Source organism: Taeniopygia guttata, chromosome 4A (assembly GCF_048771995.1).
Source record: "Taeniopygia guttata chromosome 4A, bTaeGut7.mat, whole genome shotgun sequence".
Classification (NCBI taxonomy): domain Eukaryota; kingdom Metazoa; phylum Chordata; class Aves; order Passeriformes; family Estrildidae; genus Taeniopygia; species Taeniopygia guttata.
In genome coordinates, this window is record NC_133029.1 from 15,939,165 (window position 1) to 15,954,784 (window position 15,620).

A 15,620-nucleotide genomic window follows, 5' to 3' on the forward strand; every position below is an offset into this window, starting at 1 on the left:
AGTGGTTTTCAGGGCACGGTGGCTGTTGGCTGCACGTGCAGGAGAGGGTGTGGAGAGCCCTGAGGAAGGACAATCTGCATGCTCGGGGTGGGGAGCACTCTGTGATAGAGGGATTTTTGTGCTCATAGCAAACCCAGCCTCCACTTGTTCTTTTCATGCCTCTATCTCATGTGCCCCTGGTTTGGCTCGTTGCCTCCCTTCTCGTTTTAGGTTTTGGCTGCAGTGTATGATCTGGGATTAGATAGCCCTGCAATTCCTGTATGAACTACAAAACCTGGCACTGGGGCTGACAGCCCAATTGCTGCATTGAGATGGTGATGAGCAGCAGCCAGGCTGTGCTGGGTGTCTGTGCTGGTGCTTGGGGAGAGGCTTTTCAAGCCTCATCCTCCTGTCTCAGCTGTGATGGGTTTTACAGGGCAAAAACTGGAGGAAGCCATGGAGAAGGAGGGAGGGCAATGCAGGATGCTGGTGCTGGTGTGCTGTGGTGTTAGTAGCAGCAGGTGAGCTGTGATCCACAGAAACTGTGTCCAGCAGCAGCTCTGGTACCCATGTGTCCCACTGAGGTGGCCCCAGCTCACTGCCACCACGTCTGTGTGACACAAAGGGACAGAGCTCCTCAGTGCTGGCTGTGACAAATCAGGATTTGCTGTCACTCGCTGCAGCCGCACAGAACCGTGCAGGGGGTGTCCCTGGGACAGCACTGTGTTCCTGTCACAGCTCCTGGGCTCAGGACAGGCTGAGCCTAGGACCCTCTGAGGAGCCCTGGCACCGTGGGAAGGGCATGGGTGGGGATGTGGGTGGCTCCTGACTCAGCATGGCATCACTGCCCCTCCATGGCCTGGGCACTGCAGTGGGTGGCACTTTCTTCTCCTGAGTCATGGCTGACTGAAGTTCTGCCTTCTGGGATGCCTGTGCTTGTTTTTCCCCCCTTGTTGCTTTCCTCCCTTTCCCAGCCCTGTACAGGAACATCCACAGAGCAGCAGCGAGAGCTGCAGTGAGCCTGGAGGGGCACAGCTGCTTTCCCTCTTAGTGCTGACCTCCTGCTCTTTCACTGTGACCCCGAATTCCCAGTTCAGAAGGCAGCATCCAGTCTGGCTTGTACTGGGTCTGGTGCAGAGAGGTACTGAGCATTCCCTTAACTCTGGGAAAAGCAGGGCTGGTATTCCCATGGTTGTCAGCACGAGTGGACAGTGGTCAGCAGTTCACAGCGGGCTGCTGGGGGCCTGCAGGGTTCATCACAGTTCAGCCAGTGTTAGTGTTCCACTGTCCTTCCCCCTTCTGCAGGAAAAGGCATTTTGGGAAGTGTGGAGGTGTCTGGGCCTTCCTGGCAGCACCACTGACTCCGTGTCAGGACCTGCCAAGGCCTCGTGGCAGTGTGTGCCCACCCAGCCCTGGGGTGAAGGGCACAGGGTGGCAGTCCCTCTGGTGACCCCGTGGGCACAGGGTCAGACCCCACTGCCGTTCTCCCTCTGTGTGTCTGTTTCCAGCATCAAACTGCAGCTGCTGCTTTTCAGCCTTGGGCTAGGAGGGGAGATGAGGTTCCAGCTGGACTCTCCCATCCTGATCACACTTTCCTTTATTCAGAATGAGTGTCCAAGTCTGGAGTTCAGAGGAGTTTTAGCTCCATTTTGGGACCACACATCCCATATATAAAATAAATGTGGGTGGTTTGTAGTCTGTGCTGTCTTGACCCCCCAGACAGATCCCAAGAGGCAGGATCAGCTCTGCCTCAGAGCTGGGGCCACTCAGGGAGGCACCACTTACCTCAAGGCTTGGGAAGCTGGGGCCTGCCTTCCTTATCCCCTGCTCTAAAACTGAGGGGTGGAATATGATCCACACACCCCTGACAGCAGCTTTGGAACCACTTAGGATGGCACATCTCAGTGAATCTTCAGAAAATCTGAATTTGTGGGTTTTCTTCAGGTGTAATAAATTAACAGGTATGATACATCCCTCATCATGACACAGTCTATATGAAAATACTTTTTTAAAAATTATTACAGTGATTTTTATCTTTGTTGGCCCAAAGAGATTTTTATTAGAAATAAGGAGCTTGTTCCTTATTTAAATATGCCACAGATGCTTCAGTTTGATGTAGGCATGGGAGGTATGCTGAGTGGTTTAGAAGGCAAACACATATTTCAGACAGGATCCCTCACTCCTCCAGATCTTACTGCACATCCTCCTCTCCTTGCTGACCTGTGAAGGTGTTTGCATCCCCTGGTAATTCAGATGGATCCTGTGGGTGGGGAGATGATATAGGAGTTCCTGGTGGGACAGAGTTTGATATCAAACTGTCCCAGAGCCCTGTGACAATTCTGCTGCTGGCACTCCCTGTGAGCTCCATTGTCCAAACCTTGTTCCCCTGTGGGCTCACCCTGCAGGTTCCTGCTCCCACTTCATGCAGTGGGAAATGAAGGTTTTTCCTGCTGGCCCTGGGTGAGGAGCACTGTTGGCTGTGCAGGTATTTCCAGGTCCAGCTGCCTGCTTTCAGCAGCAGGTAACACATTTCCAGACAAAGCCCATCTGCTCTGCTCGGCTCCTGCTCTCCAGAGGCTTTGCCACCCCTTTCTCTTGGTGTCCGAAAATGTTTCAAGGTTTCAGGGCCTTTTTTTTCGGTTGGACACCTGGCCAGGGCATTTCTGTGAGGGGAAATAACTCTCAGGGTGATCGTTCCTGACATTATCACCTGGTTGTTGCCTGTTTTTTACATCTGCTGCAAGACTGGGAATTCCTGAATGCATTTCCATGAGCACCAGGCCTTCAGACAGAGACCTGAGTTGGGAAGTGAGTGATTACCCAGGGCTACACTCAGATGTGCTTGGCAGATGTGATTTCCATCACTGTGGGTGTACTGAAGTCTTTTTTCCAAGCAGGAAAGCTGCACTAAGGTTTCCAAGGGCTGCAGCAAGTGGAGAGCTGACACTGTGGCAGGCACCTCTCCCTGCTGGCAAACACTTTGCAGAGCAACTTGTGTGGGATAATTTTCACAAAAATAGTTTCCAAGCTTCACAGATAAGTCTCTTTGGCTTACGTTTTGCCACCAGAGACAGTACTGGTCACTTCCTAACATCACCACTGAATGCTTTGCTGGTGCCAGGCTGTTGGATCAGATGAAATGGCCTTGTCAGCTATTCCAGGGTTCAACAAACTGAATGCTGAAACACCAGTTTGGGTGCAGCAGTTTCTGATCCAGAGCCACTGGCAGAGCTCAGGATCCAGGTTTTCCTTGCAAAGCCAGGTAACTTCCAGCTGTAGGATCAATGTGAAACTCTCCCAGTGAATGTTTCCTGAACCACAGGCTGGGACACTGCCGTGGGCATGAGGACAAAGTGGTGCCTTTTCCAAAGAGCTGGTTGGGTACCCTAATTCAGAACTGCCTTTTGGGAAGGCAGAGGGAATAGGCTGGGCAGGAACAAGCAGTGCCTCAGTGTGCCTTGCCATATGTGTATAATCAGGACAAAAATGCCTGTTCTGGGATGCTGGCTGTAATTACCAACAAATGAAGGCAATCCTGGATGATGGTAACACTAAAAGATGTTGCCTTAAAGGCACAGGGTCCACTTTCCTTACCACCCTGAAGTTGAGAGAGTTTGACACGGAGATGCTTTAGATTTGCAAATCATGGTGCTTAACATCCAGGCCTGTGACACACAGCATTAATTGTGATCACTCTGCGGATGCTTGAGGTTCTTAGCAGATGAGGATCTTCTTTTTTCTGTTCTGGGTAATAATTTGAATTCTCCCAATGGGCTCCAGGGCACTGTGGCATGAGGCTGGGAATGACAGTGTGATGCAGGAAGGGTTAACAGAGTTATTTCTCTAAATTCCACTTTTCTTTCAGTAGCTGAGCAGACCTTGATGGGACCCTGTGTTTAGTGTTTTCTGACAGCGCAGAAAGATCAGTGACTGCATGAAACACATTTAGTTTTCATTTGTGCTTTTTATGTGTCTCTTGTAATCAGGAGGCAATGCAAGCTCCAGCTTGTGGTTTATTGCTGTTGCTGTCTCCCCTTGAGCTGCCTGAGCAAAGCAGGTTGGATGGGAAGCAAAATGAGACCAGTTTAATAGCAGTAGCCAGACAGCCAGCCAGAAATAGCGGTGCTACAGGAGATGGAGTAAATAAAATCATCCTGTCAGACTCCATTGCAGTCCAGGTTTCCAAATGGGAAGATAAAAGAGACATTTCTGAGTCCTTTCAGTGGAAGAAGGTTTAGCTCCCATGTAGCTTCTGTTGGAAACACCGAGGTGATCTTTGCACCAAAACAGCAGCCCTGCTTTTATTAGAGGCTAAAGAGGGCCTGTGGGAGCAGCCAAAAATCTTGTTTGCAAACACACAGCAGCCCTGGGACAGTTCTTATTCCTTTAAAGTGGGTTTTCAACTTCATCAACACCTCCCAGCTCTTCTGTTTTTCTCCCAGTAACACAGATCTCCACATTTTGCCACATTTTGGGTCACCTCAGCCTGCAGCAGGTGGGGAAATGAGTCAGGCTGGGTTTCAGCAGCTCAGGAGCTCAGCAGCTCAGAGCCTGCTGCTAGAGCTGGGGTGATTCCTGGGGTGTCCTGCGTCAAGATTTGAGCTCTGAGGATCCTGGTGGGTCCCTTCCAACTCAGGACATTCCATGATTCTATGAGGTGGGCATGGAGGCACCCAAAGAGAGCACAGTGGCTTGGTCACAAAGTGTGACATGAAGTTTTTAGAGAGCAGTGTCTCCCCAGGCCTTCTGACAAACCCCTGTGCTCTTGTCCAGCTGCTGCTGTCTGCAGTGGGACACAGGGCATGGAAGGGAATTTGGATGCATCACCAGTCCCTTGGCCAGCAGATAGCCAAGGAAGGCAAGTCCAGCAATTAAAACTGATTATGAAACAGCACTCCAGCTTTCAGGCAGGGGTACTCCAGGGAAGAAAACATTCCTGTGAATGGTCCCACAGCCTGGAATGTTGGGTGAGCCTTTGCAGGGCTGTGCAGGTGACGGGCCCTGAGCAGTGTCACAGGGGCCCAGGACACAATGTCCCAGGGCCTCGTGTCACAGGGGGCTCATGCTGACCTGGAACCTGGGGGGAGCAGAGAGGGAAGAGCGGGGTCCAGAGGGACTGGGGGAGCTAAAATCCAGAAAGGGCTGAATTTGGAGTCCTCCACCTCTGTGTGGTTGTGTGGGCAGGGATCAGGTTTAGCCTCCTGTGACCATACAGATTTGCAGGATGCTCTGCAAAACTCTCTGTGCCACACTTACCCCTCCTGGAATTGCAGTGAGTGTAAATTTGGTCCCCAGGCAAACCTCCAGAGCTGAAAACTTACCCCTGCTGCTGTGGCCTTTCATCAGCACCATGTGAAGCCCCTGGGAGCAGCTGGGCAGGCCAGCAGAGCACTGATGTGGCTGCACAAGGGTTTCCCATCTCCTCCTGCCACCAGTGCTTTGGAAAGGCACTCGGCCTGGCCTGGCTGCTCTGCAGCCCCAGGGATTGGGCTCGGGGTGGGAGGAGGCACCAGAATGGCAGTGCTCTTCCACAGAATCCATGCAGTGAAAACAGCACTGCCACACAAACACTCCCAGCCCCAGCCCTCCCCTCTCACATCCACACTGCAGCTCCACGGATGCTGAGGATGACTCCAGCGCCTCCTCCCCGCTCAGGAGACAGACAGTGCTGAATAATTTGGCAGGGATGTGCCGACCTCCCGGCACAGCTGTCCTTGTGCAGGAGGAGTTACGTAAACCCAGAGCAGCTCGGCTCCCGGGGCCACTCCTGCCAGGTTTGGGGTGGGAAGTGAGTGGCTGAGAGGGTTTTGGGAGGTGGTGGTGACATCCCTCTGTCCCTGATAGGATCCATCCTTCAGCTCATTCCTGGCTGGGCTGAACAGACCCCATTTCCCTCAGCCCAGCTGCTGTGTCCGAGGGCTCAGAGCAAAGCTCGCAGGTTCTGGCATCCAAACTCTTAGCAGGGCTTGGATTTATTTTCTGATAGCAAGAATATTTAGGACAAAAACACTCCAAAGGGTTCATTGAGCTTTAGGGTCTCATTTGGACCGAGGAGAGGCCCGGAGTGGTGCTGCACTGAGCTCCACCATGTGTCACTGTTACTGTCCCATCTGAACACTCAGCCATTGTAGGGTTAAATTAAATGGACAAATGCTACAGAAAACTGTCCCCTTGGCGTTCATGAAAAGCAGGCTGGGCTGCTTTAATCAAAGGTAAATTAGACTTTAAAAATGTAGGCTTGGAATCTTTTTTTAAAAAGTCAAAGAACGTTGAAAGCCTTCATGACTAAAGATACCCAAAGACATGGCAAAGTGGCAGCGTGCCATGCTCTCATTGCTCACAGCAGGCTGGGCAGCGGGAAGAGACAGAGCAGGCAAGCAGGAAAATCAGGACAAATTCCAGGAGTATTTTGGAAAACTCAGCTCCTCTGCTTTGCAGTCAGTGCCCAGGCCAGTGGGATATCACAGAGAGGGGGCTGAGACCCACCCACAACTCAGTGCAAAAGGCAACTCAGGCTCTTCCCAACCTCTGCCTTTCCCAAACCATGAGCTGGTGTTGGGGTGCAGTTGCTGTGAGCCCTTTTTTTGCCTAATTCCAGCACCAGCTGTTCCCTGGGCATCACCCATCCCCAGGGGCACGGATGGCCAGGCTGGGTCTGTGTCCAGCCTCATCCTTGGCTGGCTGCTCTCCCCTGGACACTGGGGCACTCATCTCTGCTGAGGTGTCTGCAGGGATTGCTGCTTTTCAACCCTGCCCAGACCTCCAACAGTCCCACCCTGGCATCCCTGGCAGTGCTGTCCAAAGGCTCCTGCAGCTCTGGCAGCCTCAGGGCCTCCCCATTCATTCCCTGGGGAACCTGGGCAGTGCCAGCACCCTCTGGGGCAGAACCTTTCCTGATACCCAGCCTGAGCCTGCCCTGGCACAGCTCCAGCCCTTCCCTGGGTGCTGTCACTGGTCACAAGTGAAGAGATCAGAGCTGCCCCTCTGCTGCCCCTTGGGAGGATGTCAAAGACCTCACTGAGGTCTCCCCTCAGTCTCCTCCAGCTGAACAAACCAGGTGCCCTCAGCTGCTCCTCCAGGCCCCTCCAGAGCCTTCCCCATCCTTGTGGCTTCCTTTGGATGCTCTCCAATGGCTAAATGTCCTTTTTATATTGTTGTGCCCAAAACTGCCCCAGCACTGGAGGTGAGGCCACCCCAGCCCAGAGCAGAGCAGGACAATGCCCTCACTGCCCAAGGACAGGGATGTCCCTCATGGCTCCAGGGCACTGCTGATGTTCTGTAAAGCTGGTGGGGATGGAGTGCTGATCCCTGTTGGAAGAGCCTGTTCCTCTCCTCCCTGTGCCTCTCAGGCCTCCTCTGCTTCCCTGGGCGCTGTCAGCTCTGATCCCAAGGCATGGGAAATGCTAAGCTGTTCCCACACAGCTTTGAGCTGTTAGAGATCCACCATCAGAGCCCTCACTGATTACTTAGAGCTCCCCATTGATCTGTACAATAAATAAATGTCATTATCCCATGGTAGAGATAGGGAAGGGCTGAGGGAGAAATGTCATTTCACCTGGAGCACCAGGAGCTGTCCTCACAGGGCCTGGCTGCATCCATGCCCTCAGAGCACATAATTCCTCCCCGAGTCATTCTGAAACTCCTTTGCCACTGGAATCTGCAGGGTTTGATAAACGGGAGCACCAATAACCTACATATGCAGTGAGGAACTTGTAATGGATTATTCTGTGGCTGGCATCTCCTGTCCTGTCAGCTCCTGAGAGGGATCTAATGACTCACGGCTGGAAATGGCTCTTTCCCCATTTGTGTTTCACGGATGATTTGCATGAGAAGTCGAGTGTGACCTAGCACAGAGTAAACCCTCAGCTTTTCTCTGCTGAGAAGAGGCATCATCCTAAATCCAAACCTTGCTTGAGGCCTCCTCACCCAGCCCTGTACATCACACACTCAGGAGTTAACAGGAGGAATATGAAACTCCTGGAATGCTGCACACATGGGGTGAAGCTCTGGGACCAGGCCAGGTCTCGTTTCCTCTTTGGGTGCCCTGTGCTGCTGAAACCTCTAAATAGCTTTTGGTGATGCCATTTTGCACTGGTGACTGCAGATTGCCCTCCTTGTCATTATTGTTCTTTTTCTCCTTGAGTATCCTGGGGAGTTTGACCTTTCCTCTCCCACAGGCAGTGCCAGGCACAAGGAGCTGTGCTCTGGACTAGTGGGACAGAAAGAAAGTTAGAGATGAAAACTGGAGAGCAGGAGAAGCAGTACAGAAGACAAGCAGGACTCAAGGAACCACTGAACAGTGATTTACAGGTGCAACCCTTCCTGCAGGTGTCTAAATCCACTCCAGCAGGAGCATAATTCATTGTGGGAGCCCATCCCAGTGTCCAGGCTTTGCAATAGAGCTCAGCCTTGCTTTCCTCATGCTGGCCACAAAGGAGATTTCTTTCCTTCCAAGCACAGTTAGATGAAGTCACCTTCCCCCTTCCAGGAGGGGACAGTGAAGGGGGTGGGAGCAGAGGGGATGGCCCAGGCAGGTCCCAAGGCAGGGGAGCCCTGAGCATGGCCAGAAAGCCCAGCCCAGCACCTGGAGAGCAGAGCTGGGGGGGCTTATGTAACCTGTCAGAACTTTGCTTTGTGCTCCTGTCAAACCACTTTTTTTGGCTTCATCTTTTCCTTGTGAATCCTTAGTACAGATTACGTGAACAGGCTGCAGAGCATTATTCAGAAGAGCTTAATTAACCTCAGCGAGGGGAAGAAAAGGAAATCGTAGAAGCTGTAGGGTAAAAAAAAGATCATATTTAGACAAATAAGTGCAAATTACCCAGATGCATCCATTTCCTTTAGAGGCAGGCAGGCAGGCTGGATGCTCTGCAGAGGCTGCTGGTCTGTGCCATTCTGCTCCTGCTGCTGGCCCCACACTGCCCCAGGTCCTGCTCATCCTACCTGCTCCCAGCCCTGCTCCATCTGGCACCTCCTCTCACACACCATGCAGCTGCAGAGCTGGGCAGGACCCCGGAGAGCAGCTATTCCCTTTGCAGGATTAAGCACACTCAGATCATGTCTGATGGATGTTTGTCTAACCTTCTTTTGAAAATCCCCTAGGAATGCCATCCCAAGACTTCCCTATTTTGTCTGTTCTAGGGTTTCACCACTCTTCTAGATAGAAACTTTTTTTTTTCCAAGTTTCCTGTTCTCCCCTGTGGTAAATTAAGCCAAGCCACAATCAAAATGGAGAATGATCACCAGCCTCCTTAAAAGAGGATCAGCTTTCGCATAGTGGAATACCAACAGCACATTCCTTTTTAGTTAATGGCCTTTCTAGATTAAACAGCTCCATTTCTTTAGCCTTTGCCCACTGATAAGGTTTTGAGAGTCTTTTGGGGGGTTTCTGAATTTTCTTGGTCTTGCCTGATTTAACTACAAGAAATAATCTTGTGTGACGTTCAGAACTGGCCAGTGCAGAGCAGCCCATGGCCACTCTGGCTGAGCCACAGGCAGGGTAATAAACAGGACCAAACAGACAGAGCCAGCCTGTGAACAAAGCTATATCCTAGAGATTAATAATTTCTTCATTTCTCTCATTCTAATTCTCTCATTTATCCCTGGATAACTGCTGGAACCCTGGATGCTGAGAATTTTAGACTTTCTGTGCTGAAAGGCACAGACTCACGAGAGAACACTACATTTGACCTGAGGCAGTGGAGAAGGCTTCCAAAATGGAATGATAGAACTGGGATTATGGGTGTGGAGTTTAAATAGAAGTGTGTAATGTCACAGGGTGGAAAACTCAGAGTTCAAGGGTTTAGAATATAGAAATATATATAAGGCAAGATGGAGGTCTTAGGGCAGTGGCTAATTGTTCTTTTTCACCTTCTTCTCCATGGGTTTGGGTGGTTTTATGTAATTGGACAGAAAAGTCTACATGAGTGATTAGTTATTGGGTTAAAAGTGAAAATAATTTAGGTGTCATTTCTTAATTGGATAGTTTAGCCTTAAAAGACTTGTAGAGAAAGATGGTTTGCCATTTTGTAGCTTGTTAGTAGAATGCTGTAGAACTCATGACTTGTAGGACAGTAATACACAAAAACATTTGAGCCTGAGCACGAAATTCCATCTCTAGTGCTTCAGTGCCGACCTTGACAGAGGCAGAAAAGATGTTAAGGAATCAACATTTGGTGGTGCCCCATGTGAGGATGGAACTCACAACCTTCAGAGATAACCAGGAGCAGGGACAGCATTCCTGTCCTCACAAGGCCAGAGCTCCTCTCAGCTTCTGCAGCAGATAAATCTCCATTTTTGTGCACGGATCTGCTTTGTCCTCCTGCCACACAGTACTTACACCAGGCTGGTGTAATCCATTTCCCTCCTCAGCCTCACAGTGCTTTCCTCAATCTCATGTTTTGTTTGGCTCCATGGATATGCTGGGAAAAGGACAGAACTGTGCTGGACAAGGTGGTGTGAGGAGCAACAGGTTCCTGTTGGAGCACTGCTGCTGCACCTGGCAGAGACCACACTAGCAGCATCCCTTCCTGGCCTCTGTGATCTCTCAATTTCTGTCCTCTTTTCCACTTGTATAAAAAGCTCCTTAAAACAAGGTTTGGCCTTGTTTGCTGTCTGCTGTAGGCCTGATGAGTACCTACATTTTTTTGAGCTCAATTACACTGCAAGGTGTTTGAAGAGGGCCATGCTTCACTAAGGAACTGAGTAGTGTCTTTTATTGTTTAAAAGCTGTGGTAAAATAGCCATGGATCAAATAATTATTGTGCTTCCCATATTATGGGTATTAAAATTTAGTCAGTTGGGAAATAATATCCATTCACTGAGTGTTGGCAAGAAGAAGAGAGCATGATAATAGGAAATTGAGCCCATTTAGAATGGAATTATCCAGTTACAGTTGTTAATCTATGGACAGAACTTTCTGGAGCCAGCTGTGGATGAAGTCCTCCATGTCCAGGCACGTGCTGCTCATGAGATGTTTGTGTGGGGAATAAAGTGTCTCATAAATTCAGGGTACCAGTGTGGAGTTCATGGCCAGCAAGTGAGGAATGCACCTTCTTTTGAAGGAAAGCATTGGGAGAAAAATTGATTCTTCTGGAGTCATTATTGAATTCCTTCTCCCATTGACAGTGGAAGTGGCAGACAGGAACTTTGTGCTGTTGCCTTTCCCTTGCTCAGCTCGAGACCAAAGTGGCATTTCCCCCTCTGCAGCTGAGCTGCTGCTCCCCACTCCTGCGTTTCCCCAGCAATAAAAAACCTGTGGGATCATTTGATCTCCTGAGGCACTTGTAGGATTCCATTATCTCCTCGCTGCTCCTTCAGGAACTCCTGAGCAGCACCTTTACCTTCACATCCAGTACTCAGGAGCCTCACTGGAGACAGGGACAGCTCCTGCTGCATCCCAGGAGGAGAAATGTGTGGACCAGCTCAGTCAGACATGTCCAAACCCATGGATTGTCCTCTGGAAGCACAAAGCTGGTAAAGCATTCACTTGGCAGTAGCAGTTAAAAACAACTCTTAATGTTTTCTGAGTCAAAATTGGGAAGATAAGAGGGGGGAAATGTGTTTAGTGTGTGTAAGGAAAGAGGCAGTGCACAGAGCCTGTGAGTTTCAGAGCTTGTGATTGTTGATTCTTGAATACCTAATGAACAAATCTCTCCACAATCATGAAAATTTCCTGGGAAGGTCCACTGGATCCATCCTCACAGGAGCATGGTTTGTTGGGGCTGGTTCTGGAAGTTCTCAGCAGCAGTGGGAAGGGGAATGGGTGCAGTGCAGCCGATGTAAGGAGCACATCCCTGCTGCTGATTTGGTATCTGGTGGGTTTGGGAACGTGGTGCAGATAAATGTTCTCTATGAGAACAAGCCCCAGCCTCCCATTAGGCACCCTGTGTGGGATTGACTGATTGATCAGGCTCTGTGTGGCTCTTGCAGCCTTTCCACAGGGAAACAAACGATTTCCTAAGTTAGGACAAGACTGAAAGATTTTCTTTTGCCTATTCAGCCTGAAATACTTTTTTCTTATGTTTTGGACTATCACTATTTCAGGCCTACACCAGAGGAAGGTTTTTGTACAAGTTACTAGTTAATGGAAATGCCCCCCCTGCCCAGAGCATTCCAGAGGAAGGAGTCAGGATTTAAAGCCTGTGAGCTTCTGGCCAGTCCTGTGATAGTTAATACTGTCTGGCAGATTCATGAGCAATTTTGCTAAATCATTATGATGTAAAGTTTATTTTCTAAGATTAATTTATTTAAAATAATACCTACTGCTTATCATGAAAAAGCCTCACTGCTAAATATTATTTGAATAAATAAATGTTGTATATTGTCTTCATTTTTCCTCTCAAATGAATCCTTTGACATAGCATTTATCTTTAGGGCACTCTGAAAAATCCAAAGGTATTTTGGTTAAATTTATTTAATATACCAAAATATTAAGAGACTTTTGAGAGTGGTTAGAGGAAGGAAATCTTAATTGTGTTGCTGAATTTGGTTTTAAATAAATTTAATCACCTTGTATGGCCATGACTAGAGAAATAACATTCTGTTTTCTGATGATCATCTTTTGTTGTCTGAGATAACAGGCGCAGAGATGTGGGGCCAGTGGGGAATTTACTTTTTCCTTCCCAGACCAGAGAAATGAGCTGTTGCTGAAAACTGAGACAGGAGATGAACGTGAACAGGTTTGGTTGAAAAGGTTATAATTATCAAGGAGAGAAAAAGACAAAAAACTAAGCTGGATCAAGAGGTTAAATCCGGGGTGGAATGAGACCAGAGGTAGGTTAGGAGGGCTTTAGCTGAACCTCAGGGTGGTTTCTCACCAGTGGGCTGTGTGGGAGTGGGAGTGGGCCCCAGGGAGAAGGGGCAGAGACCAGCCCCACCCTGGAGTGGGAATGTGTGTGGAAAATAGATCTGGGCTGTGCTGCCAGAGCACTGATGGCACAGCCTGGTGGGCCCCTGCTGGGCCTGGGCCTCACATTTCTCACCCCGTGGAGCAGAACCTCCCATATGGAAATGCTGGAACATGGCACCTACTCAGAGGCATTTCTTTGTGCCTACAAACTGAATTTTGCAGCTCAGGCACGTATTTTGTTCCTCTCTGCCTATGGTCTGCCTTGTTTGGCCAACAAGAGATGTGTTCACAGAGGTGAGGCTGGAAGGATCTGACCAGGTTTCACCATCACTTCTTTCTCTCCCTCAGCTCTCCCAGGAACTGAAGGATCTGACCAGGTTTCACCATCACTTCTTTCTCTCCCTCAGCTCTCCCAGGAACTGAAGGATCTGACCAGGTTTTCACCATCACTTCTTTCTCTCCCTCAGCTCTCCCAGGAATTCCCTGCTGAGCTCAGGCTCTCCATGAGATCTCACCATGATCCCTGTCTCCTTTTCCCTCTGCAGGATCTGATCCGAAGGGATATCCTGTATTACAAAGGGCGCATAGACATGGATAAATATGAAGTGGTGGATATAGAAGATGGGAGAGATGATGACTTCAATGTCAGCATGAAGAATGCCTTCAAACTACATAACAAGGAGACTGAGGAAATGCACTTATTCTTTGCCAAGAAACTGGAGGAGAAGTTACGATGGCTTAGAGCTTTCAGAGAAGAAAGGAAGATGGTAAAAGAAGATGAAAAAATAGGTGAGGAGTGTGGAAATGAATCTGAAAGGAGGCTGTTGGTAGTGTTTAATTTAGCCCCAATGTGTGGAGGAGCCCTTATTTTCTTTGTGGTAGAATTACAGTTTAACCTTGTTGAAATGTCCTTGGTTGCTCTCCTAGTCATAAATAGGTCTCTTTCCAGCTCAGTTACTGTTCTTTTTGGCCCTCAATAAACAAATTCTGCCCATAGCTCAAGCCTGGAGCTCTGTGGGTGTGTGGGAGAGGGAAGGCTTTGGCCATCCACCTTCAGGGTCTCCTGGCTGCATCCTCCTGCTCTGGTTAGGGATGTTTCATGCAGAGGGGAGGCAGCAAAGTCAGTGACAGCCCTTCCCTTGCACCAGCCCCTAAACTGACTGTGACCAGTGTCACTCCAGGCTCAGTTTGTTGCTCAGCTCTAAAGCACTGGGCATATTTATGACGCTGTATAAATAAAAATGGCTCTAATCTTAGTTTTCATTCAGCCCCTGCATAAGTGAGATTAGAAGGAGGCCAAGGAAGAGTTGATTTTCAGTAGAACACCCAGAGCATTCCGAGTTTGCAAACAGTGCAGAGCATCCCCCTCCCCAAAAGGAAATGAGGCTTTGTGAGCAACCTTCTGAATTGTGTTTGCCGTGTTCCCTTTTCCAGGCTTTGAAATTTCTGAGAATCAAAAGCGGCAAGCGGCAATGACAGTAAAGAAAGTCAGTAAGCAAAAAGGTAACCGGCAACACGCTCTGTGCCTGGTGATGTGAGGGTGGAGCGGGCTGGGCTGAATCCTGCTGGGTTAGGATCCAGCATCCCCTCAACTTCCCCCTCCCTTCTCTTTTTATATCAAATACCGTTTGTGCTTTGTATCCTTCCTTAATGTATCTGTGGGCCAAATTAATCTCTGGTCGAAGGTGGTTGAAAGCCAGTGGAACTGCACCAGAGATGAATTTGATCTCGTGTCTCCAGTCTGATGTCCAGAAGCTGTCCCTGGGGGCAGAAATCTATCTCAGTTGTTTATCTCAGGCTGAAATGGGAGTGAGTGCGGAGGTGTGTAGAGGTTCTGCTAATTCCCAAAGTCTCCCATTAGCAAAAAAAAAAAAAAAAAAAGAAAAAAAAATTGCTAAAATGCTGGAACTGGGGAGGGAGTACCCCTTTCCTGCTGCTGGAAAGGAAAGGGACACTCTTGTTTCCCTGGGGCTGCCTGTAACTTTTTAAAGACAGCACAGTAGCATCAACTCTAGGAAATAAAGTATTTTAGTAAAGACACTGTACCTCTGGAATGTCAGATTCATTTCCCCAGCCAGGCAGGCTGCAGCCAGCTGAGCAATGCCCTGCCTGGTGTTAGGCAGAGCCTCAACTGGCCAAAGCCAGCATTAATTCTCTCTCGCAATAACTCTTGCAGCTACAGGTTTTGAAATACTCAACACAGAGGGAAGGTCAGAGAGTTCATTCCTCAAGTTCTCCAAAGCTTCACACAGTTGTGGATGTATTGATTTGTTACCAAAGTACCATAGCACAAGTAGGCCTACAAGTGGGTTTTGAGAGAGCTCCTCAAGGCTTGGCTCAGGTCAGGTGCAGGCAGGTTGGTCCCCGCTCTGTGCAGATGTTTTGGGGGGTTTTGCAGAAGCTGAAGGAGCTCTTTGCTTTCTGCCTCACCTGTGTGTTGTCTACTGGCTTTGCTGGTCCAGGAGTGGTTTGCCAGGCCAGCTGTGAACTCCTTGGTTTGCTGTGTCTCTCCATTGTCATCAGTCTTCTCCTCTCTACTAACTTCTGTTGTCTCCTGAGATGTTCTCTAAAAACTCTCCTGGCCAGATGTTCTGAGCTCAGAGTGTGCACACCCAGAGCAGGCCCAGGTGCCTCACACTGTCCCTGTGCCCTGTCACAGCCCCTCAGCACCTGCATGTCTGTCCCTCAGCACGGGAGCATCCACAGGGCTCGTGGAGCTGCACTGGGAGAGAGCCTGACTTGCATGACTGCCGTGACAAAGCGAGGTTCAATTATTGCTAGCTGTTCAGTT

General features: G+C 49.4%; 1 protein-coding gene across 24 annotated transcripts in view; it reads left to right on the forward strand.

The window, feature by feature from the left end:
- ARHGEF9 (Cdc42 guanine nucleotide exchange factor 9) overlaps positions 1–15,620 on the forward strand; it is a 201,353-nt gene that overhangs the window by 168,206 nt on the left and 17,527 nt on the right. For all 24 annotated transcript variants that reach the window (XM_072929240.1, XM_072929241.1, XM_030272856.4 and 21 more), the window contains 2 exons: positions 13,375–13,618; positions 14,264–14,332. In XM_072929240.1, coding sequence (XP_072785341.1) covers positions 13,375–13,618; positions 14,264–14,332 — 313 coding nt within the window. The remainder of the gene's footprint in view (positions 1–13,374; positions 13,619–14,263; positions 14,333–15,620) is intronic.